Source organism: Leishmania mexicana, chromosome 16, assembly GCF_000234665.1.
Source record: "Leishmania mexicana MHOM/GT/2001/U1103 complete genome, chromosome 16".
Taxonomy (NCBI): domain Eukaryota; phylum Euglenozoa; class Kinetoplastea; order Trypanosomatida; family Trypanosomatidae; genus Leishmania; species Leishmania mexicana.
This window is the reverse complement of record NC_018320.1, coordinates 332,448-348,306: the sequence shown is the minus strand read 5'-3', so window position 1 is coordinate 348,306 and position 15,859 is coordinate 332,448. Positions and strand designations below refer to the sequence as shown.

Here is a 15,859-nt window from a genome sequence, read left to right as displayed (position 1 = left end):
GCCCCTCCGGTGAGGTGGACTGCACTGCCTGCCCATGCGCTGAGGGAGTGCGGCAAGTCTCGCTTTGCGAATTCACGCTAGCCTCGCGACCCAGAGAGCCGACTGGGTTGCTCGGGGACGAAGTTGTAACACCTTCTGAGTCGTCGCGGGCTGCAGCGGCCACATGATTCGTGTTCGGCGTCGACGAACCCGTCTTGGAGACGGATGCGATGGTCCCCTCTGCGCTAAGCCTTCCGTCTTTCCGTGCATCATGGACGCTCGCTTCATCGCGCGATGGAGATGGCGACGGCACAGGCGGCGCCAGCTTCACAGAGGACGTACCACGGCGCGCCGACATCTCGAGTACGGACATACACGTACACACACACAGACACACACGCGGAGGAGCAAAGGGGGGAGGGGGGGCGTAAGGCGGGAGAGAGATACGTTCTATGTTTCTTTTTTATTTTTTCCTGCCCTCCAGAGGTGTGGAAGAGCTGAGGAGTGAAAGACAGCCCCTACGCACGGAAGAGAGACAAGGCAGTGAACCCAATGAAGCAAACGGATACAAAGAAAATGAAAAAAAAGGTGACTGAAGAAGTAAAGGAAAACGAACGCGCGCTGACGATACTTGTCAAGGACGCCAACGCGTGCAAGCGCGGGACACTTTTTTTTTCCTTCTATGCGATCGCGGAATCCCGATACTCGCTCACTCAAGCAACGACACAAAAGGCTAGAAAGATATGCTAAACACACCAAAATGAAAACAGCGCCTCACTGCCGCTGCCGTTCCTGCTCTTGTCGCTCACTTCTCTGCAGCCACTCGAGTCTGTCTCCGCCTGTTCTCTCTTCGATCCCCCACACACACCCTCCCAATTCGTCCCTTTCCTCTTTTTCAAGTGTCTATGAGACGATGAGCCCACTGTTCCCTCTTCGGCGAACCTATACCTATGTCTATGCGCACGCGGTCGCCGATGATAAACACGCTTTTTCTCTGGGTTTAGCCGCCGTCTTTCGCTGCCGTGTCTCCTGTATGCGTGTCCGCGCGCGCGAGACCAACACAGCACGTGCAGGGACAGAGAAAGTTTCCAGAACAGGAGAGCAACCCGTGCCGTGTTTTCGTTCGCTTCTGTTTCTTTCTTTTTTCTTTGAACCACCTGTGCTCGAGTATCGACGTGCGCTACAGCACACAGACACGCTCACACACAGAGAGAGAGGAGGGTCGAACTATGAAGGATAAATAAACATAAATACGCGCACGACGCACAATGATGAAATTCCAGGGAGGGAGGGAGGGAGGGCTGCGGGAGTGGTGGTGGTGGGAGGGGGAGAAGGGAAGAGGAGGGGAAGAGGGAAGGGGTCAAGAGTGGCCTTCGTCCGTCTATCCAAAGGGAACGAAACCAAATACGTGAAAAGAGAGAGTAAAAAAAAATTAAAGGGGGGACAAAGAGATGTGAAGCAGGGCGATACGGGAGGAGGAGGGAGGAGGAAGTTGTCGATGAAGCTCTATGATTTCGTCAGGAAACAAGAGAAGATAGAGCGTCGCTTCCTTTGAGCTCTTTGCGTGTATGTGTAACGTATGTGTGTGTGTAATACCGTTGGTGGGGTATCGAGTCACCGGCGTCGGTTGTGCAAGTTTTCGTTGTTGTGAACGCGTCGTAGTCGAGGTTTGTCCGTGATTCGGCAGAGAGCGTGAAAGAAGGGTAGGAAGGGGTGATAGCAAGGTGAGAGAGAGTGGCGAAGAGGAGAGAGAAAGGTCGGGCAAGAACGTTGTCCCCTCCGCGCCGCGGTGACTCAAAGTTGGGCCCTGCTGCGCATGCCCGTCTTTCCTTTTCGGTGTGAGTAACGGTCCGCCACAAATTTGCCTTCCTGCGCGTTGCGGGTGTAGGCAGCCGTGTGCGGCGCATCCTCCATCAACGTCATTTCATGGAAACAGTATCAGCTCCGCCACCAGAAAAGAAGAGCCTATGGCAGACATGCTGGAGCCCCTACAAAGTGACGAAATCGGACCGCCGATACGTAACACATTGTTGTTCTGGTGGTGGTGGTGGTTAGCAGCCCAGCAGCGTTGGGGTAGAGAGAGAAAAGCGTTTTTTAGGCGTGTGTGCGGGGATAAAGTTTGTGGCAGGGGCTGCGCTCCAATGCCTGAGTTGGCGCATTGCTGTCCCGGGGTGTGTCGACTGCTTCGTTGCACCATGCGGTGGGGGCCTGTGACAGGGCGGGTAGAGTTGAGCTCGTGCCGTATGGCAGAAGGGTTGCCTTGAAAAAATATAGAGAGATTCAATAGGAGCGGTCTGCCACCTTCTTGGAAGTAGCGCAGCCCTCCTGATAGACGAGGCTCGTGATACGCGGATCCGGCAAGCCATCCGTGTAGAGCTCCCTGAGCCCTTCCCATCTGAATTACACAGCAAACGTGCTGTGGAGATGTAAAGGGCGCAACTGTGTGGGAGATAGAAGAAGTGAAGAGAAGAGGGAGGGGGGCCGTCGTCTCAGCGAGCCACAAACCCTGACACTATGCAGTCCGTCTAGCGCTGCTGAGGGTTTCAGCGGTGCCCCACCCCCTCTTGGCGGGGCAAACGTGTGCCTGTGTGTGCCTGTCTGTGTGTAACGGTGACGACACCAACACGCAAGCGAGAGAGAGAAGCAGAAGTGGTGCGACATATGAAAGCGGTCATGTCACGCACGGTGGAAGATGGGCGACACTCCCAACGGACCCTTCTCTCCCTTTCGGCCGCTGGTGTCCTAACAGAACAATGCCTCCCCCGCCACCACCACCCACGTATACACAAACACACAGAGAGTGTGTCTGCGCTAGCTGCGTTAGCCGAAATGTCCAAGGAGGTATCAGGGAAGCGATTGAGATGCGCGTCGGCACCCGGGAGGCATGCACGCTTTGAGCGCTGCGCTGATCAAGTGGTGGAAAAGAAAGCAGGAAAAAGAGATGCGACCACCAGCTCTAGTGGTCCTGGTGCCCTTTTTACTGCAGCTTCTCTCTCCCCCTCCCCCTCCGCCCTCCCCAATCCCTCGCTCGCTCGCTCCCTCTCTGTCTCTCCTGAAATCGCTGTGCGTGTCAGCTCGGTTTTCTTTTCGTTTGTCGCCACATAACACCCCAGTAGTCTTGATTGCTGGTGTAGAGGAACCCGCACACGCACGCACGCCCTCACTCGCCTCACCATCCCGCCGTATGGGGATGAGGGTGCGGGCACGAAAACGACCAGTAAGCAAGGTGTTTGGTAGAACAGAGATACTCCGCCAACAGAGAGCGAGAGAGAGAGAGCGAAAGAGCGTTTTTTTTCTTCATCGTCCTGAATAACATGCCGCAAAGCTGCATGGGAGTGCAGCACGCGACCTCACAGGCGCACATGGGCACGAACAAGCACAAAAGACTTGGCACGAAGCGAGGCAAGACAGACGTGAGGGAGGGGGGAAACACATACCCGTCACAGAAACGAAGTAGCGGAGGTGCACCGAGTAACCGTTATGTGTGTGTGTGTACCACATGAGGACAGAAAAGCGATTTCGACCCGTCGACACTTTACGTCTGGCCTACTACCACCATCACCCTTGACCCTACGCCTATTGAATCTCGTAAACAGACAACGCCGCATCCTCCCGAGAACACGACACACGCACCCTCGACCGAAACTTCCCGCCATGTTTGGTGTTATTTGCCTCCCTATGTCTCACTTTCCCTTGGTGTCTACAGACATAGACACACATATATACGCAGACATGCACATCTATGCAGAAGCATTTCCTCAGTCCCACGCAACAGTCAAACACCGTCGGTTGAAGCGAGCCGAGATGAAGGAGAAGATGAACAACGCATCATATCACAGAGGTCATATGAGGGGGAGGACTTACCATGAGCGCGTGAGACGCGTGTCTGCGCACGTTTGTGCACAAAGACACCCGTCTGGAGCGGTGTGCGCCCACGCACCAGGTAGACAGAGGGAGGGGCAGCAGGGAGCATGGGGGCAGAAGGGGAAAGGCACGCACGAGAAGAGAGGGGAAAAAGGGGGAGAAAAGAAAAAACGACCACAAAGACAGACGAGGCACTTCTCTATCTGTGTGTGTGTGTGTGCGTGTGCGTGTGCGTGGGTGTGTCGTCCTCCCTCTGCTTCTCCAGATCAGTGCGTGTGCGCTTCTGCGCTTGCGTGCGTGCACATCTGCATGTGCGTACGCACGCGTGTGTGAACGAGAAACATCGGCTCCTCACATTGGCACGAAGGCGAAGAGCAAACAGAAAAAAAAGGAAAACTGCGGGAGAGGCAGGGGAGAAAGTCGCAAGACACAAGCCGCTACGGCTATCAGGGAGCGGTGCTTGTGCGCTTGCTTTGCTGTCATCCTTCATCATTGTGGCTGACATCTCCCCTCCCCCCCGTGCGTACGACGATGAGCAGGAATGGGTGTGAGTGTAAGCGAGAGAGCCAGTGCGCGCGAAAAGCGAAGTCTGCAGGGTTGGCGTGGAGGTCGGCTACGCCGGAGAGGGGGGAAACGTGCAGATACAAAGAAATCCAAAGCGTGTATACCTCAGGACCCCATGGCCAGCCAAAACACCCTCTCCGTCAGCACGCGAACGCCACTCAAGGAGAGAAGACCACGCCGACTGCGTTAGCCTTCTCGATCAATGAGCCGACACGCCTCGCCCAACGCTGCCTCTCGCTGCGGTGAAACAGGCCCGGGTACTCGCGTTCCATGTGCACACCGTGCGCCTCCACAGCGCTCCAGAGTCGATTCACGCTCTCCTGCAGCAACGTTTTCTCCCCGTGGTAGGGCGAGGTGGTCGTCATGGCGGCACCAGAATCATCGCGCTCTGGGACCGTCGGAATGCCGAGATCCTCCATTTGAACCTCGGCCTTGCAAGTGGCGATCCCGGCCAGTGACCGCAGTGACGCTCGTGCCGCCCCCAACCAGCCACCGTTCTCACGTCGGGAGCGGAGCTCCGCCTCTTGGAGCTCCCGCTCGCGCTTGAGGGCCATGATCGCCACCGCGTCCCTCTCATGTGCAACGCACTTGTCAAGCACACGAGTGCGGTGAGTCTTATCCTTGCGGCGAATGTCCTTATCGAGAGACAGCTTTAGGGAGTGCACGCCGTCCCGCAACCCCCAGTACGCCTCAAATCCGGCGCGCAATCGCCCGCGGTCCTCAGCAGATATCACCCACGCTGCCTTGCCATGCGACCTCGCCTCCTGCGCGCTGCTCTCGTCCAAAACTAATACTAGCTCATAGCGCGGGCGGCCAGCCGTCCCGGCAAGCCGAGTGCCAAAGATCCTCTGTGCAGCAGGCTCGAGAAGGGGAGGGGGAGGCTTTGGGAGGTGTTGCAGCTCAGCCACTGCATCCCTGGCGCTTCCCACGAGCGTCTGGTACAGCTCCTCATAGCGCTTGAAACTCGTTCGGTCGTCCTCGTTGATGCAGGCGCTGAGAAGCAGCCGCAGCGTGTTTCGGAGAAACGCAAACTGAGGCAGCGCAGGCCAAAAGACAATCCTGGCTGGCTCGCCCCTTTCCATGGCTACCCTGTCGTGCGCACCAGGCAAAGATGGGCTCATCCCCATTCCGAAGAACTCAGGGTAGGAGGCAAAGGCGCCGCGTTGATACGCTTCAAAGGGCGACAGGCGAGCGTCGGCGCGCACCAAATTCGCCCGCGAGGCAGCGATGTGTTCCAGCCGGGTCATCTCAGTCGTTGCGTCCTCGATAAGAATGCGCAGGGCGTAGTAGTAGGACGGATCCAGGAGTCGTTGTTTTATGCGTGCATCATACAGGGCGTACTCTGGGAGATAGAAGCACTCCGCCTGCTGGTACAACATGTCGTATACGTGGCTCACGTCGCGTATCTCGTAGCGGAGAACACGCACAGTCTTGGTGCCGGGGCGCCCAGCTGATGTGGCTGCCTGGTTTGTCGGTCTCTGCTCGCTTGCCTCGCGAGCCGTGTCGACTCTGCGCTGCGACGACTCCCGCTGCACCGGCACTTCGAATGTACCAGCCTTCGGTACATCGTCCCGGCCAGAGAGCAGCCCTAAGACACTGTCCGCCCACTCTAGCAGAGACAAGCACGCCTGAATGAACTTCATGAAGCTTCGCTGGACCTGCTTCGATGGCAGCTGCGAAGGGTCCAGCGCCAGCAGCGTGCGGTACGTTGGCGCCTGCGCAGATGACTCAGAGGGCGCCTCTGCTTGAGGGTCCTTCTTCGGCGCCTTCTCAGCTATGTCCTGGGCATCACCCTGCTGAGGTGCTGCGTCGCTCAGTCCCACTTCATCCGCCGGGCTATGTGGTCTCTTCTGTGTCTCCTCCTCAATCGGAGCGGCCCTCATCTGGGCATGCTTCCACATTGGCTGCTGCGCCTTCCGACGTCTTTCGTCTTGTGCAATGTACCGGCGCAGCTCGTCCACATTCGTGGTCCACAAGTATGCGTATCTCGCGTTCAAAGATAGCAGCGTGTCCTTGGCGCTTTCCAGCTCCGCCGCCATGAAGTCGATTGCGTCGCGCTGCGACCCTAGAAAAGACTTTGGGTGGTGAAGCAGCGGTGGTGCAGCCCCCGCCGATTCGGACAGGGTGATGTTGTATCCCATAGGACCGCTGTGCTGTAGCATATGAGGATAGACGCTGCCCTCCTGATATGCTGTGTCTCTGCCGTTGCTTCCCATGACAAGCTGAGCGGCGTCTGCCTGATTGAGAGGGGTGGATGCAAGAATAAGTCGGCTTGTCCTGCTGAGATGCGCTAGCACAGAACTGCATGCGCTCCTCACTGTTTGCACATCTTGCTCGGTGACGCGAAGAAGCGCATACACGCCCTCCTGCTGTGTGAAGAACTCTGTGAAGCCAACCAGGACGCTCTCGTCTTCCTCGCTCGGGTACACCACTGCCATTTCTTCAATGTCGCGGGGTTGTCGAAGAAAAGAGCAAGACTGCGAGAGTGAGGATGGTTGATTCGCGAATGAAGGCACCAGCTGTACTCGGCAGCAGTTGCCGACAGCGTCCGGCCACAACAGACGAAAGAGGAGGACGGGAAAGAGGGGCATCAGAGGAAAAACTGCCAAGGAAACAGCCCAAGAGAAGGCACAGAGAGAGAGCAGCGCGGGGAGGGGGGATCACTTGGGTATGTGAAGCCCATGGGGCGGTCTCACCGCTGCGGCGGTGCTGCGACTGCCAATAGGCCGCCGTGCTTGCCTGCGCCAGTAAAAGAGGTAACCGCCACGACAAGAGCAAGGGAAACGCGGGAAGAGAGTTCGATTCCCCGTGGAAAGCACTGTGGGGGAGCTACAAGGCATGCCGCTCAGAAGATCCCTTGCTTTAAACGAAGATGTGAACGCACCTCGCGGAAGCGAGGCAGCCAAAACAAGCACACCATGTGCCACACGTCAGACACTGAAACTCGTGTGGGCGCTGCTGCGCACGATACACGCGCGTCCTATCATTCCACAAAACAAGTACTAGAGGGCACATAGGCGCACACCATGGGGTACGAAAGCGCCGGTACGTTCAGAGAGACACAACCGGGGTGCTCTAGCCTGTGCCACTTCGACCACACGCCGAGGCGTCGCGCCCCTTTTCCTGAAAAGCCACTGCTACTCCGCTAAACGGCAGCTTTCCTCGCCTCCTGCTTGCGCTGCAGTTCGAACCTGTCCCACTCCTCCATCGATTTGTACGGCTTTGCGACAATGTAGTGCGACGTCCCAAAATGCTTGCTTTCCCACTTCTCTACAGAGAGCCCGCTCAGGCGAATCACGCGCCGAATATCCCTATTCCACCAGCACCCCCAGCTCTTCGCGTGCCGCGGCGCCCACTTATCCAGATGATTGTTGACACGAGTAGAGTGGCCCTTTCCGTGTTCAATGAGAAGCAGCTTTCCTCCCGGTTTGCACACGCGCGACAGCTCACGTAAAGCGCGCACTGGGTCGTCGAAGCTGCACAGACCGAACATGTCCACCACAGTGTCGAAGCTGTTGTCAGGGAACGGGAGTTGCTCAGCGGCGTAGTTGGCTACGGCAAACAAGGGCTGCCTTTCAAGTTCACGAGTGCCGCCGCGAAGCTCTGGAGGCGCCTCGACCACTCGGTTCTTTTCAGCCGGTGAACCATCGGCAGCAGAGACGTCGGTGCGTCCACGCTTGAGCATGCTCAGCCTCTCTTCGCGCTGAAGCTCGCTCTCGACATGCCGTCGAAACTCCCCGCGTGCCTGAACTTCGCGCTCACGCCGCCCCAGTGCGGCCTCCCCTTCCTTGGAGAGAAGGGGCAGTTTGTCGCCGGTGTCAAGCGCTTGCAGCACAGGCACGATTATGCCACCGGCAGCCAAGTTCGTCTGCGAGGATGTTGCCTCCAGAAACTCCTCCTCTTCCGTCCCGCTCAGGGGTGTCACCAGTACTTCCTGCACGGTCCCGTCTTCACGCACAATCTTTCTCTTGCGCAAAGCGGCTTTGTCAGCTGAGTCGTGCCTCAGCCTTTTTGAGTCGTGCTGACCGCGGACACGCGCCTCAATCGAATTTCGAATCCCAGAAACCTCGTAGTCGGGGTACCGATACGGAGTGTAGCCCAGCCGACTCTGTATCTTTGCGATGCACGACTGAACCATGCCGGCTGACCGATCGCATAACACGATCTCGTCGCACGGGTTTTCCTTCTCAATATGCTGCAGCATGTAGCTAGTGGAGTTGTCGCCGCTGCCTGCTACCTGGGTATCATCTCTGCAGCCCAGCATGCCCTTCAAGTGTCGCTGGACCTCCGGATCGTCACTGAAGTACCTGTGGGGGTAGTACGCGTAGTTTCCCATACACCCGGCACCAACCTCCAGCACCCGCCCGCGAAGCAGGCCTTCGTCCCGTAACATCTTCCGCCGCCACCGACTGATGCCCAGGTAAAACTCTTGACACTTCGTCTTTTTCTCATACAGATTGTCGATAGACAGCTTGTCGTAACTTTTCAGCCGGTCATTGTTGCTCACTGTGTAATTTGGGGGTGGGGCAAGAGTGATTGCAGCCACGTAGGCGCTGCCACAGAAGATCGTGACGCAGGTGGTTCCGACGATCACTTTGCTCAGAAGCCTCATCGCTTGGAGTTGCTTCGCTTTCGATGAGCTTCTGCCAACCACATGAGGGGAAGCGAGACAGAGAGAAAATACGAAGTAGACAAAGTCGAAGAAGACGCTATTGCAGAGGGAGACCAAGTACGTGGGACTTCGAGGCAGGGGACACTGGCTCCTTTTGCACCTGAGCCTTGGGAAGAGAGCGCGCACGATAGCGCAAGCCTCGCATTGCGCAGTGTGACAGTCATGAGAAAAGAGACACGTGGCGAGATGAGAATCGAGCCATGGCCGCTGAGTGGACACTAGTGAGAAGCAAGAGCTGGATCAATAGCGATAGATGGAAGAGAATACGTTTTTTTTTCTTTTCGATAAAGTAAAAACGCAATCACCAGTGAAGAACCTTGATTGCTTGAATAGGTCGAAGTATCCACACACCCAGACACCAAGAAGAGGCCGCACTGATAGAATCACTTGCAACCACATGAAAAGTATAGAATGAAACGAGGGCGTTTGTGTATGAAAGTGAAAAAAGGGCCGCGAAAAGAAACAGCCAGAGACAACGAGTTCCGTTACCCCTCTAGAAATATTTCACACACGAGCGTATCACTTGGTAAACTGGCTCTCCACGAATTGAAGCATCAACTTCCCCTGTGAGGTGAGGCTGAACTTCTTAAACGCATACTGCTCGCATTGGGGACCTTTTGTCTTCTTCCAGTCTTCCGCGAGAGCCTGCTTCACCGCAGCATAGACACGCTCACCAACCTCGTCATTTGTACCTTCGTCCACCAAGGCACCAACCTGGTCGTTGACAAAGTCCAGCGGACCACCGGATTTGGCGCCGATCACGGGTGTTCCGCACCCCATGCACTCGATGAACACAAGTCCGAAGGGCTCATCATGGCTCGGGAACACAGAAACATCCGCGACAGTGTAGACGTTGGCGAGATCAGGCTGGCTCTGAGGTCCTAGGAAGAAGGTATCTTTCAGCCCTAGCATCTGATAGGCCATGTCCACATACAGCTTTCGAGTTTCCTGAGAGCCGGCACCAAAGATCAGAGTAAGGATCTTCTTGTCCTCTTTTTCCCACCTACTGGCAGCCTTTAGGACGGAGTCGATCCGCTTCCAGTAAGAAAAGCGCCCACAAAAAACAACGACTCTGTCGTAAGCGTTCACGTCCGGGATGCATTGATCAGAACCCACGTGGCGCTGCACAGATGAGAGCTGGGTGGCATCAAATCCGTCGTAGAGAACCTGGGGCATGTGACCGAAAGCCTTTTCGCGTGTCATCCCTTGTATTGGATGAAATACCAGCTGATTGTAACCGCAGGGTGTGATGGCGACGCGCTCTTTGGGGAAAAGGGGGAACAGTTTTTCAAAGCTGTTCTTCTGCGGTCCCGAGACGGCAAAAACACCGGAGACATGAGCAGCGCTCTCGAAGATATTCTTCGTGCCGCGAATCCAGTCGTAGTACTTCATAGGAAACTCTGGTAACTTGTTGATTTCATTCTCGTACATCTTGAGAGCTGTGCCATGCGCAAAGACCACAAGTGGCACCTTTGGAATCCCCTGTGCGACACGACGCTCGTTGATCTCGGACAAAATCACAGGATTCATGAAGCAATGATGAGCGAGAAAGAGGTTGATACGCTTGCCGTGCTTCTTCTCGACGTACTCGATGAAGTCAGTGCACTCCTTCAGCAGATTGTCGCAGTAGCTTGTTACTTCCTCGTCCGCCATAGAGTGCCATCGCTTGCTACTCTGTGGTCCGACACTCTCACAGATCGGAATCGGGTGAGGAATCTCGTACACGCGGTAGTCGTCATGATCCGTTGGGGTCTTTAGGAGATCAGAGGGCCAAATCGAGTAGCAGTGGCAGTTTTCCAGTGAGTTCATGGCAATGTGCTGGCCTTGGTGGAGAATACCAGACCCAGGGGCAAACTGTCCTGGGGCTTGCCAGTTGTTAGTGCCCAAGGCGAAGATCAGCCACTCCTTGGCCATCACTGCGGTACTTGAAAACGTGGTGGTCAGAAAGATGCCGGTTCTTTCGCAAAGAAAAGAGAGAGTGAGGGACAAAATGACGGTATAGTCTCACGAATACTCCGTTCACACGCACAGACATAGAGAAAGCACTTGCAAATCGAAAGGAAGACAAGTTGTCATCCATGGCATCTCTGACACCCTTTGCCCTGAGGATTCCAACCTGCGCAGATGCGCCCACGTCATCGTAGCCGTGGCTCGCTGAGAGAGCAGCTCCATTTCTTGTTTTTTTTCCGTAAAGCTGTATACATGAGAAGTCAAAGGGCTATAAGCACCACCTTAGAGACCTTTGAACACAACAATAGCAATGAAACCCCTATGGAACATGTACATCAGGTGCTTCACCTCATAGGTGATCTCAAATCCGAATCCCTCTCCAATAACGCAGTGCCAGGAAGGTCCGAACTTTTTGTCCATCTGCTCCTTCACGTACTTGGCAGCCATCTCGTAGCTATCTTCGTGCTTCTCCAACGCGTTGACCACAATCTCTTTGCAGTCAACTCGCATCTCCTCGGACATATCGCTCGTCTTCTCCAGCGGGTAGTTAAGAGACTGAGTGTAGCGACGAACATATTCGAGGTTGCACGGCCCTTCGGGCTCCTTGATTTTGGTATCCATTTGCTTAGGCAGGGATGTGACTGTAAGACTTCGTTGCAGCGTAGAAAGGAGGAGACGGGAAAGGAAAGATAGAAGAGAATCAAGAGGTGCGCATACAGGGAATTGGCGGCACTGAGAATCATAGTTCTCACCTTGCTGAGAGTGGAATTGAATTCACGTCACGATTTCCTCATGGGGAGCAGCGAGCCTTGGCTTTGTTTTGTTTCTGTTGCATCTACACCCCATATTAACGCAAAGTAGCTTCTTGAAAACAAGTGCTCGGTAGCTTACTAAGCATACTGACGAGCAGGTGCAGCATCTTCGTATTCCTCGTTCTCCTCCTCTCTCCCCTTGACCTCCGATCCCTTTTGAGGAAGGGTATGGCCAGGGACAGTAAGATTGGGGAGTTCCTGGTCGACTTTCTGTGTACCAGCGGATTGCTCCAACTCGCGCAGCAGCTCGTCGTCGTCGAAAAGTCCAGCAAGAGGCTGGCTAAGCACAGCGTTGATCTGGTTAGCCTCTTCAATAGATTCGCTTGTTTCATTCATGAGCCTTTCGATGTCATCGATATCAAGCATTTTGTTCAGGTTGTCCAGCTCGCACTTGCCATCCTTCATGGCTGCGACCACTTCCCTTTGAATCTGGGAAAACTCGACAGTATCGATCAGGTGCTGGATATTATCTAGCATGTCGGTCACTATAGAGATCTGCGACTGTTGCGCCTTCTCTCGCTTAAGACAGTACAGCGCCTTGCGCCTGTTCCCTACACGCATGAACTCCTTCGCCTTCTCATGCTCCAGGCTCGCGACGAGCTCATACTTACGAATAGCTGCCTGTACATTGTCTCGCTGAAGCTTCAGTTGGAGGCGTACTTTGTCAGAAGGTGTGATTTGCGACTTATCCAACTTCTCTGCCGACTGAGACAGCTTTGACTTCGATTCGCTGAGTCCCATTTTTGAGAGCGGATCACCGTCAACAATCTCAGTGATGTGATGCGTATTGCAAGTAACTGCAAAGAGAGAAAAGATTGAACAGACTGAAGAGAAAAGCATGAGGATCGACAAGCGGAGCTGCAAACCTAGGTGACCAGCATTCTACGCAAGACTATGCGCGAGCCTGTCAGCTGCTGTAATCGTCTACAAATACCAGTACTGGCTGTGAAGCAACCCTGGCTAAGCCTGTATTTGTGCTCCACAAGCATTTTCGTGTTGCGACTTCTAAAAGTTCTCAGGCACGACCCTCCAGCGACTCTAGTGGCATACACCCTCCACCCAACGAGATGGGACCGCGAGCGTCAAGCTCACCACGAATAACACCTGACGCCATCCCTGGCACCCGCCCACCTTCCCCTAGCGTGGAACATGAAACAAACAACCTACCTCACAGCAACCACCCTCTGCAGGCACAAGCCCTGCGAAAGGGTATCCACACCACAACCCACCAAGCCAGCGCGGGCCGCGCCATGTTACACGGGCAAGATTTTTGCCGTGGCTCCCGGCCCCGACGTCGTGGCGCGGCTCTGCCTTTCAAACAATGCCCTTCCCCTGACTTTAGAACGTGAACTGAATCAAAATCTGAGTATTCACCACGGTGACACTCGAGAAGACGTGAGCATTAGTTTCAATTTCCCACCAGCCGGGCAAAAGGGCCATGAACCCGAGGCGCGCCAAGGCGTCCCCGCGGCCAACCGAGAAAGGAAGGCCCGAAAGCAAAGACACACCGACATTTTTAGGAAGCATCGGCAAGCCCGGGGAGACTGAATATGAAAAATTATGCGTCAAAGTGAAAAAAAAAACAGCTGCACCGGCTTTGAAACAGCAACGAAACAGTCTTTGGGATAGCCTCCCCCCCCCTATTCCCAACACGCCAGTGTTTCTCTCTTTTCCACCGGGCCACATTAGTGCAAATTGTGTCTCCGCAATGGGCTTCCGCCCCCAGCCCCCCACCACTTCTACCCCACAGCAACACTATGAAGCCCCCAAACGAGCTCATCGATGGCCAAACGCCAAAAAAGGATTACTTTACAGCTACCGCAAATGAGCTTTATCACCACAGCTCCCCCTTTCCCAAAGTACCAACCAGCAAAAAAGCCCCAGCTTGCCACTTCCGTAACGAACATTACACTCCGGGTTTCGATTGGACTTTCCGATCCTGAAACCCCACCAACCGGCGATGACAACCACCCATCCCTCTTTAGACAAATAAAGGACCCCAAAACAAACTTGAGTGAGAAGTGAAGGGAAAGCAGCCGCAGTGACGGCACGCAAAGAAACCGCCCGCAGATTTCATATCGTTTTACCCCCCCCCTTAACCCACCCCAGCCAACTCCCTTTTTTCGCTGCGGTGAGGGGGAAAGGCGCGCCTTGGCACCACCAACGCCGCCCGGGTGGCCATAAAAAAAACGAGCCCCGATTCAAACAAACAGTGTAAAAGAAACAAGTTCCACAACAAGAATGAAAACCACCAACGCTAATTTTTCACAAAATCCTACGTCACGATGAAATCCTCGTATACACACAGATCCGGCAGCGCAAAGATAAACCACAAAGCCGAAGGGTATTTCCGCAAAAAAAATGAGCCAGGTAATTGATGACAAGCCGCCCGCCCCCCGCATCCCTATTTCCCATTTTTCCCTTTCAAAAAAAATTGTGATGAACGGGCCGCTTCTCGCCTTTTCTTCTTTCAAATGAACAAGTATTTTCATTTTACCTTGGGTGTTGGCGAAAGGGGGGGGGCGCAGGCCAGAACAAGTAAGAAAGCAAAAAGGAAACCCGGGCGCCGCGTCGCCCAAGGAGGGGTTAACGAGGGTTTCGGCGATTTTTTTTATCTCCGGAACGCAAGGGCTCTCTCGACAACCTGGGGTCGGCAACCTTTAGACCTTCTAAACCACAAGCAGGGCCAAGGGCCAAGGAAACGCTAGTCACCACATTTGGAAACCCATTTCATGGCAGAATGTAAACTTAGGACTCGGATAATCTTACCGCCAAAAGAAAATACGGGACCTTATGGGCACAAAAAATGTTTTCGACGGGCGCAGCCAAAGCGGAAGAAAGGCGCAACAATTCAAAAAAGAGGTGAAAAACGACTCAAAAGTAGCGATTTGGGGGAGGGGGATAAAACCCAACCTCGGCAGGGTGTCAAGCGGAATGGCTGCGCATCTTCGCGGGCGTTGCCCGTTTGGAGGCCAGAAATTGTGCCCGCAAAGGCGTGTCTACAAACGACCTGTGTAGCCTCGGAATTTTCAAGGACAGCCCCCACCAAGATTATGTTTTGGGCCATTCTGCGGAAACGGAGCTATTCAATGATTTGACAAATCTCTTGTGGGTTCTGGAAAAGAGTCTTGCGGAATCTTTCGCCTTGCCATAGCTTTTGTGAAAACCGTGGTGGCACACATTTTTCAGGTGAACTTTTCCCTGGTTTCATTCCGGCTAACATTCTTCTGTCGACGCGCGTTTGGTTTTCTTCCCGAAACATTATTTTTTCCATCAGCCTATTGGGCGTCGCTGTGCGGGTACACCCTTGGGGGGCGACACAACGGGAGAGGTTTTTTTTTCGATAGGAACTTTTTTTTTGTGTGGGGGGGGGACTGGTCGCGATGCTTCTAAGGTGTAGAAAAACGGCTTTTTTGCGCATTGGGAAGGTCCTGGAGGGGTCGGGGGCGGGTGCTTCTTTTGAAAACTGTCAGGTGTGGGCGGGGGGGGGGGGTCGGTTTGTTTTGTTTGCAGGGGTGGGTTTTTTTTGGGAAAGGCAGAGGCCGCTTTCAGCCTGGCTGGGGCGTCTTTTCGTGGGGCCGGCGGTGTTTTTCTGGCCCCAGCGGCGAGTTGTGTCGCTACTTTGCCGCTGGGTGGCGGTTTTCTTTACCTGTGGGGTGTGGTGGGTTTGTGCTTTTGGGGCTTTCGGCTTCCGGGTTTCCGCCGAAAAGGGTAATAACGGTTTTTCTGCGGGTTGTGTTTGGGCCTTCACGGCTATTATTTTGACCATTGCGGTGGGGGAAAACGTCAGTATTTGTGAATCTCGCCGCGCCCCTTTTCGAGGAGGGGGGCGTTTGGTTCTACAACATAGAAAGGGCTCCTGTTTTGCTGCGCAAACAGTCACCTCGTTTCCTCGTTGAAAAAAAAGACGCGCTGAAAAAGCGCTGCGTTTGGGGGGGGTGGCATCATTATTGTGTTGCCGGGCGGGGGGCAGTGTCAGAAGGATGGCTGGGTGTGCTGGTGCCGAGTTTCCTGTGAG

General features: G+C 54.7%; 5 protein-coding genes across 5 annotated transcripts; all 5 read right to left on the bottom strand.

Annotated features, from left to right (window-relative positions):
* Positions 1 to 4,565: 4,565 nt before the first annotated feature.
* LMXM_16_0970 (conserved hypothetical protein) lies at positions 4,566 to 6,845 on the bottom strand (the record flags this gene model as incomplete). Its single annotated transcript, XM_003873734.1, has 1 exon — positions 4,566 to 6,845. The coding sequence occupies one exon, from the start codon at positions 6,843 to 6,845 to the stop codon at positions 4,566 to 4,568; it is 2,280 nt and encodes a 759-aa protein (XP_003873783.1).
* A 707-nt stretch (positions 6,846 to 7,552) lies between these two features.
* On the bottom strand, positions 7,553 to 9,019 carry LMXM_16_0960 (conserved hypothetical protein; the record flags this gene model as incomplete). The annotated part of the gene is made up of 1 exon (XM_003873733.1): positions 7,553 to 9,019. One exon carries the CDS (start codon positions 9,017 to 9,019, stop codon positions 7,553 to 7,555), a length of 1,467 nt encoding a protein of 488 aa, XP_003873782.1.
* A 579-nt stretch (positions 9,020 to 9,598) lies between these two features.
* Positions 9,599 to 10,993, bottom strand: LMXM_16_0950 (sucrose-phosphate synthase-like protein; the record flags this gene model as incomplete). The annotated part of the gene is made up of 1 exon (XM_003873732.1): positions 9,599 to 10,993. The coding sequence occupies one exon, from the start codon at positions 10,991 to 10,993 to the stop codon at positions 9,599 to 9,601; it is 1,395 nt and encodes a 464-aa protein (XP_003873781.1).
* A 318-nt stretch (positions 10,994 to 11,311) lies between these two features.
* LMXM_16_0940 (putative dynein light chain) lies at positions 11,312 to 11,650 on the bottom strand (the record flags this gene model as incomplete). Its single annotated transcript, XM_003873731.1, has 1 exon — positions 11,312 to 11,650. One exon carries the CDS (start codon positions 11,648 to 11,650, stop codon positions 11,312 to 11,314), a length of 339 nt encoding a protein of 112 aa, XP_003873780.1.
* Positions 11,651 to 11,919: 269 nt separating this feature from the next.
* On the bottom strand, positions 11,920 to 12,582 carry LMXM_16_0930 (conserved hypothetical protein; the record flags this gene model as incomplete). The annotated part of the gene is made up of 1 exon (XM_003873730.1): positions 11,920 to 12,582. The coding sequence occupies one exon, from the start codon at positions 12,580 to 12,582 to the stop codon at positions 11,920 to 11,922; it is 663 nt and encodes a 220-aa protein (XP_003873779.1).
* Positions 12,583 to 15,859: the final 3,277 nt, after the last annotated feature.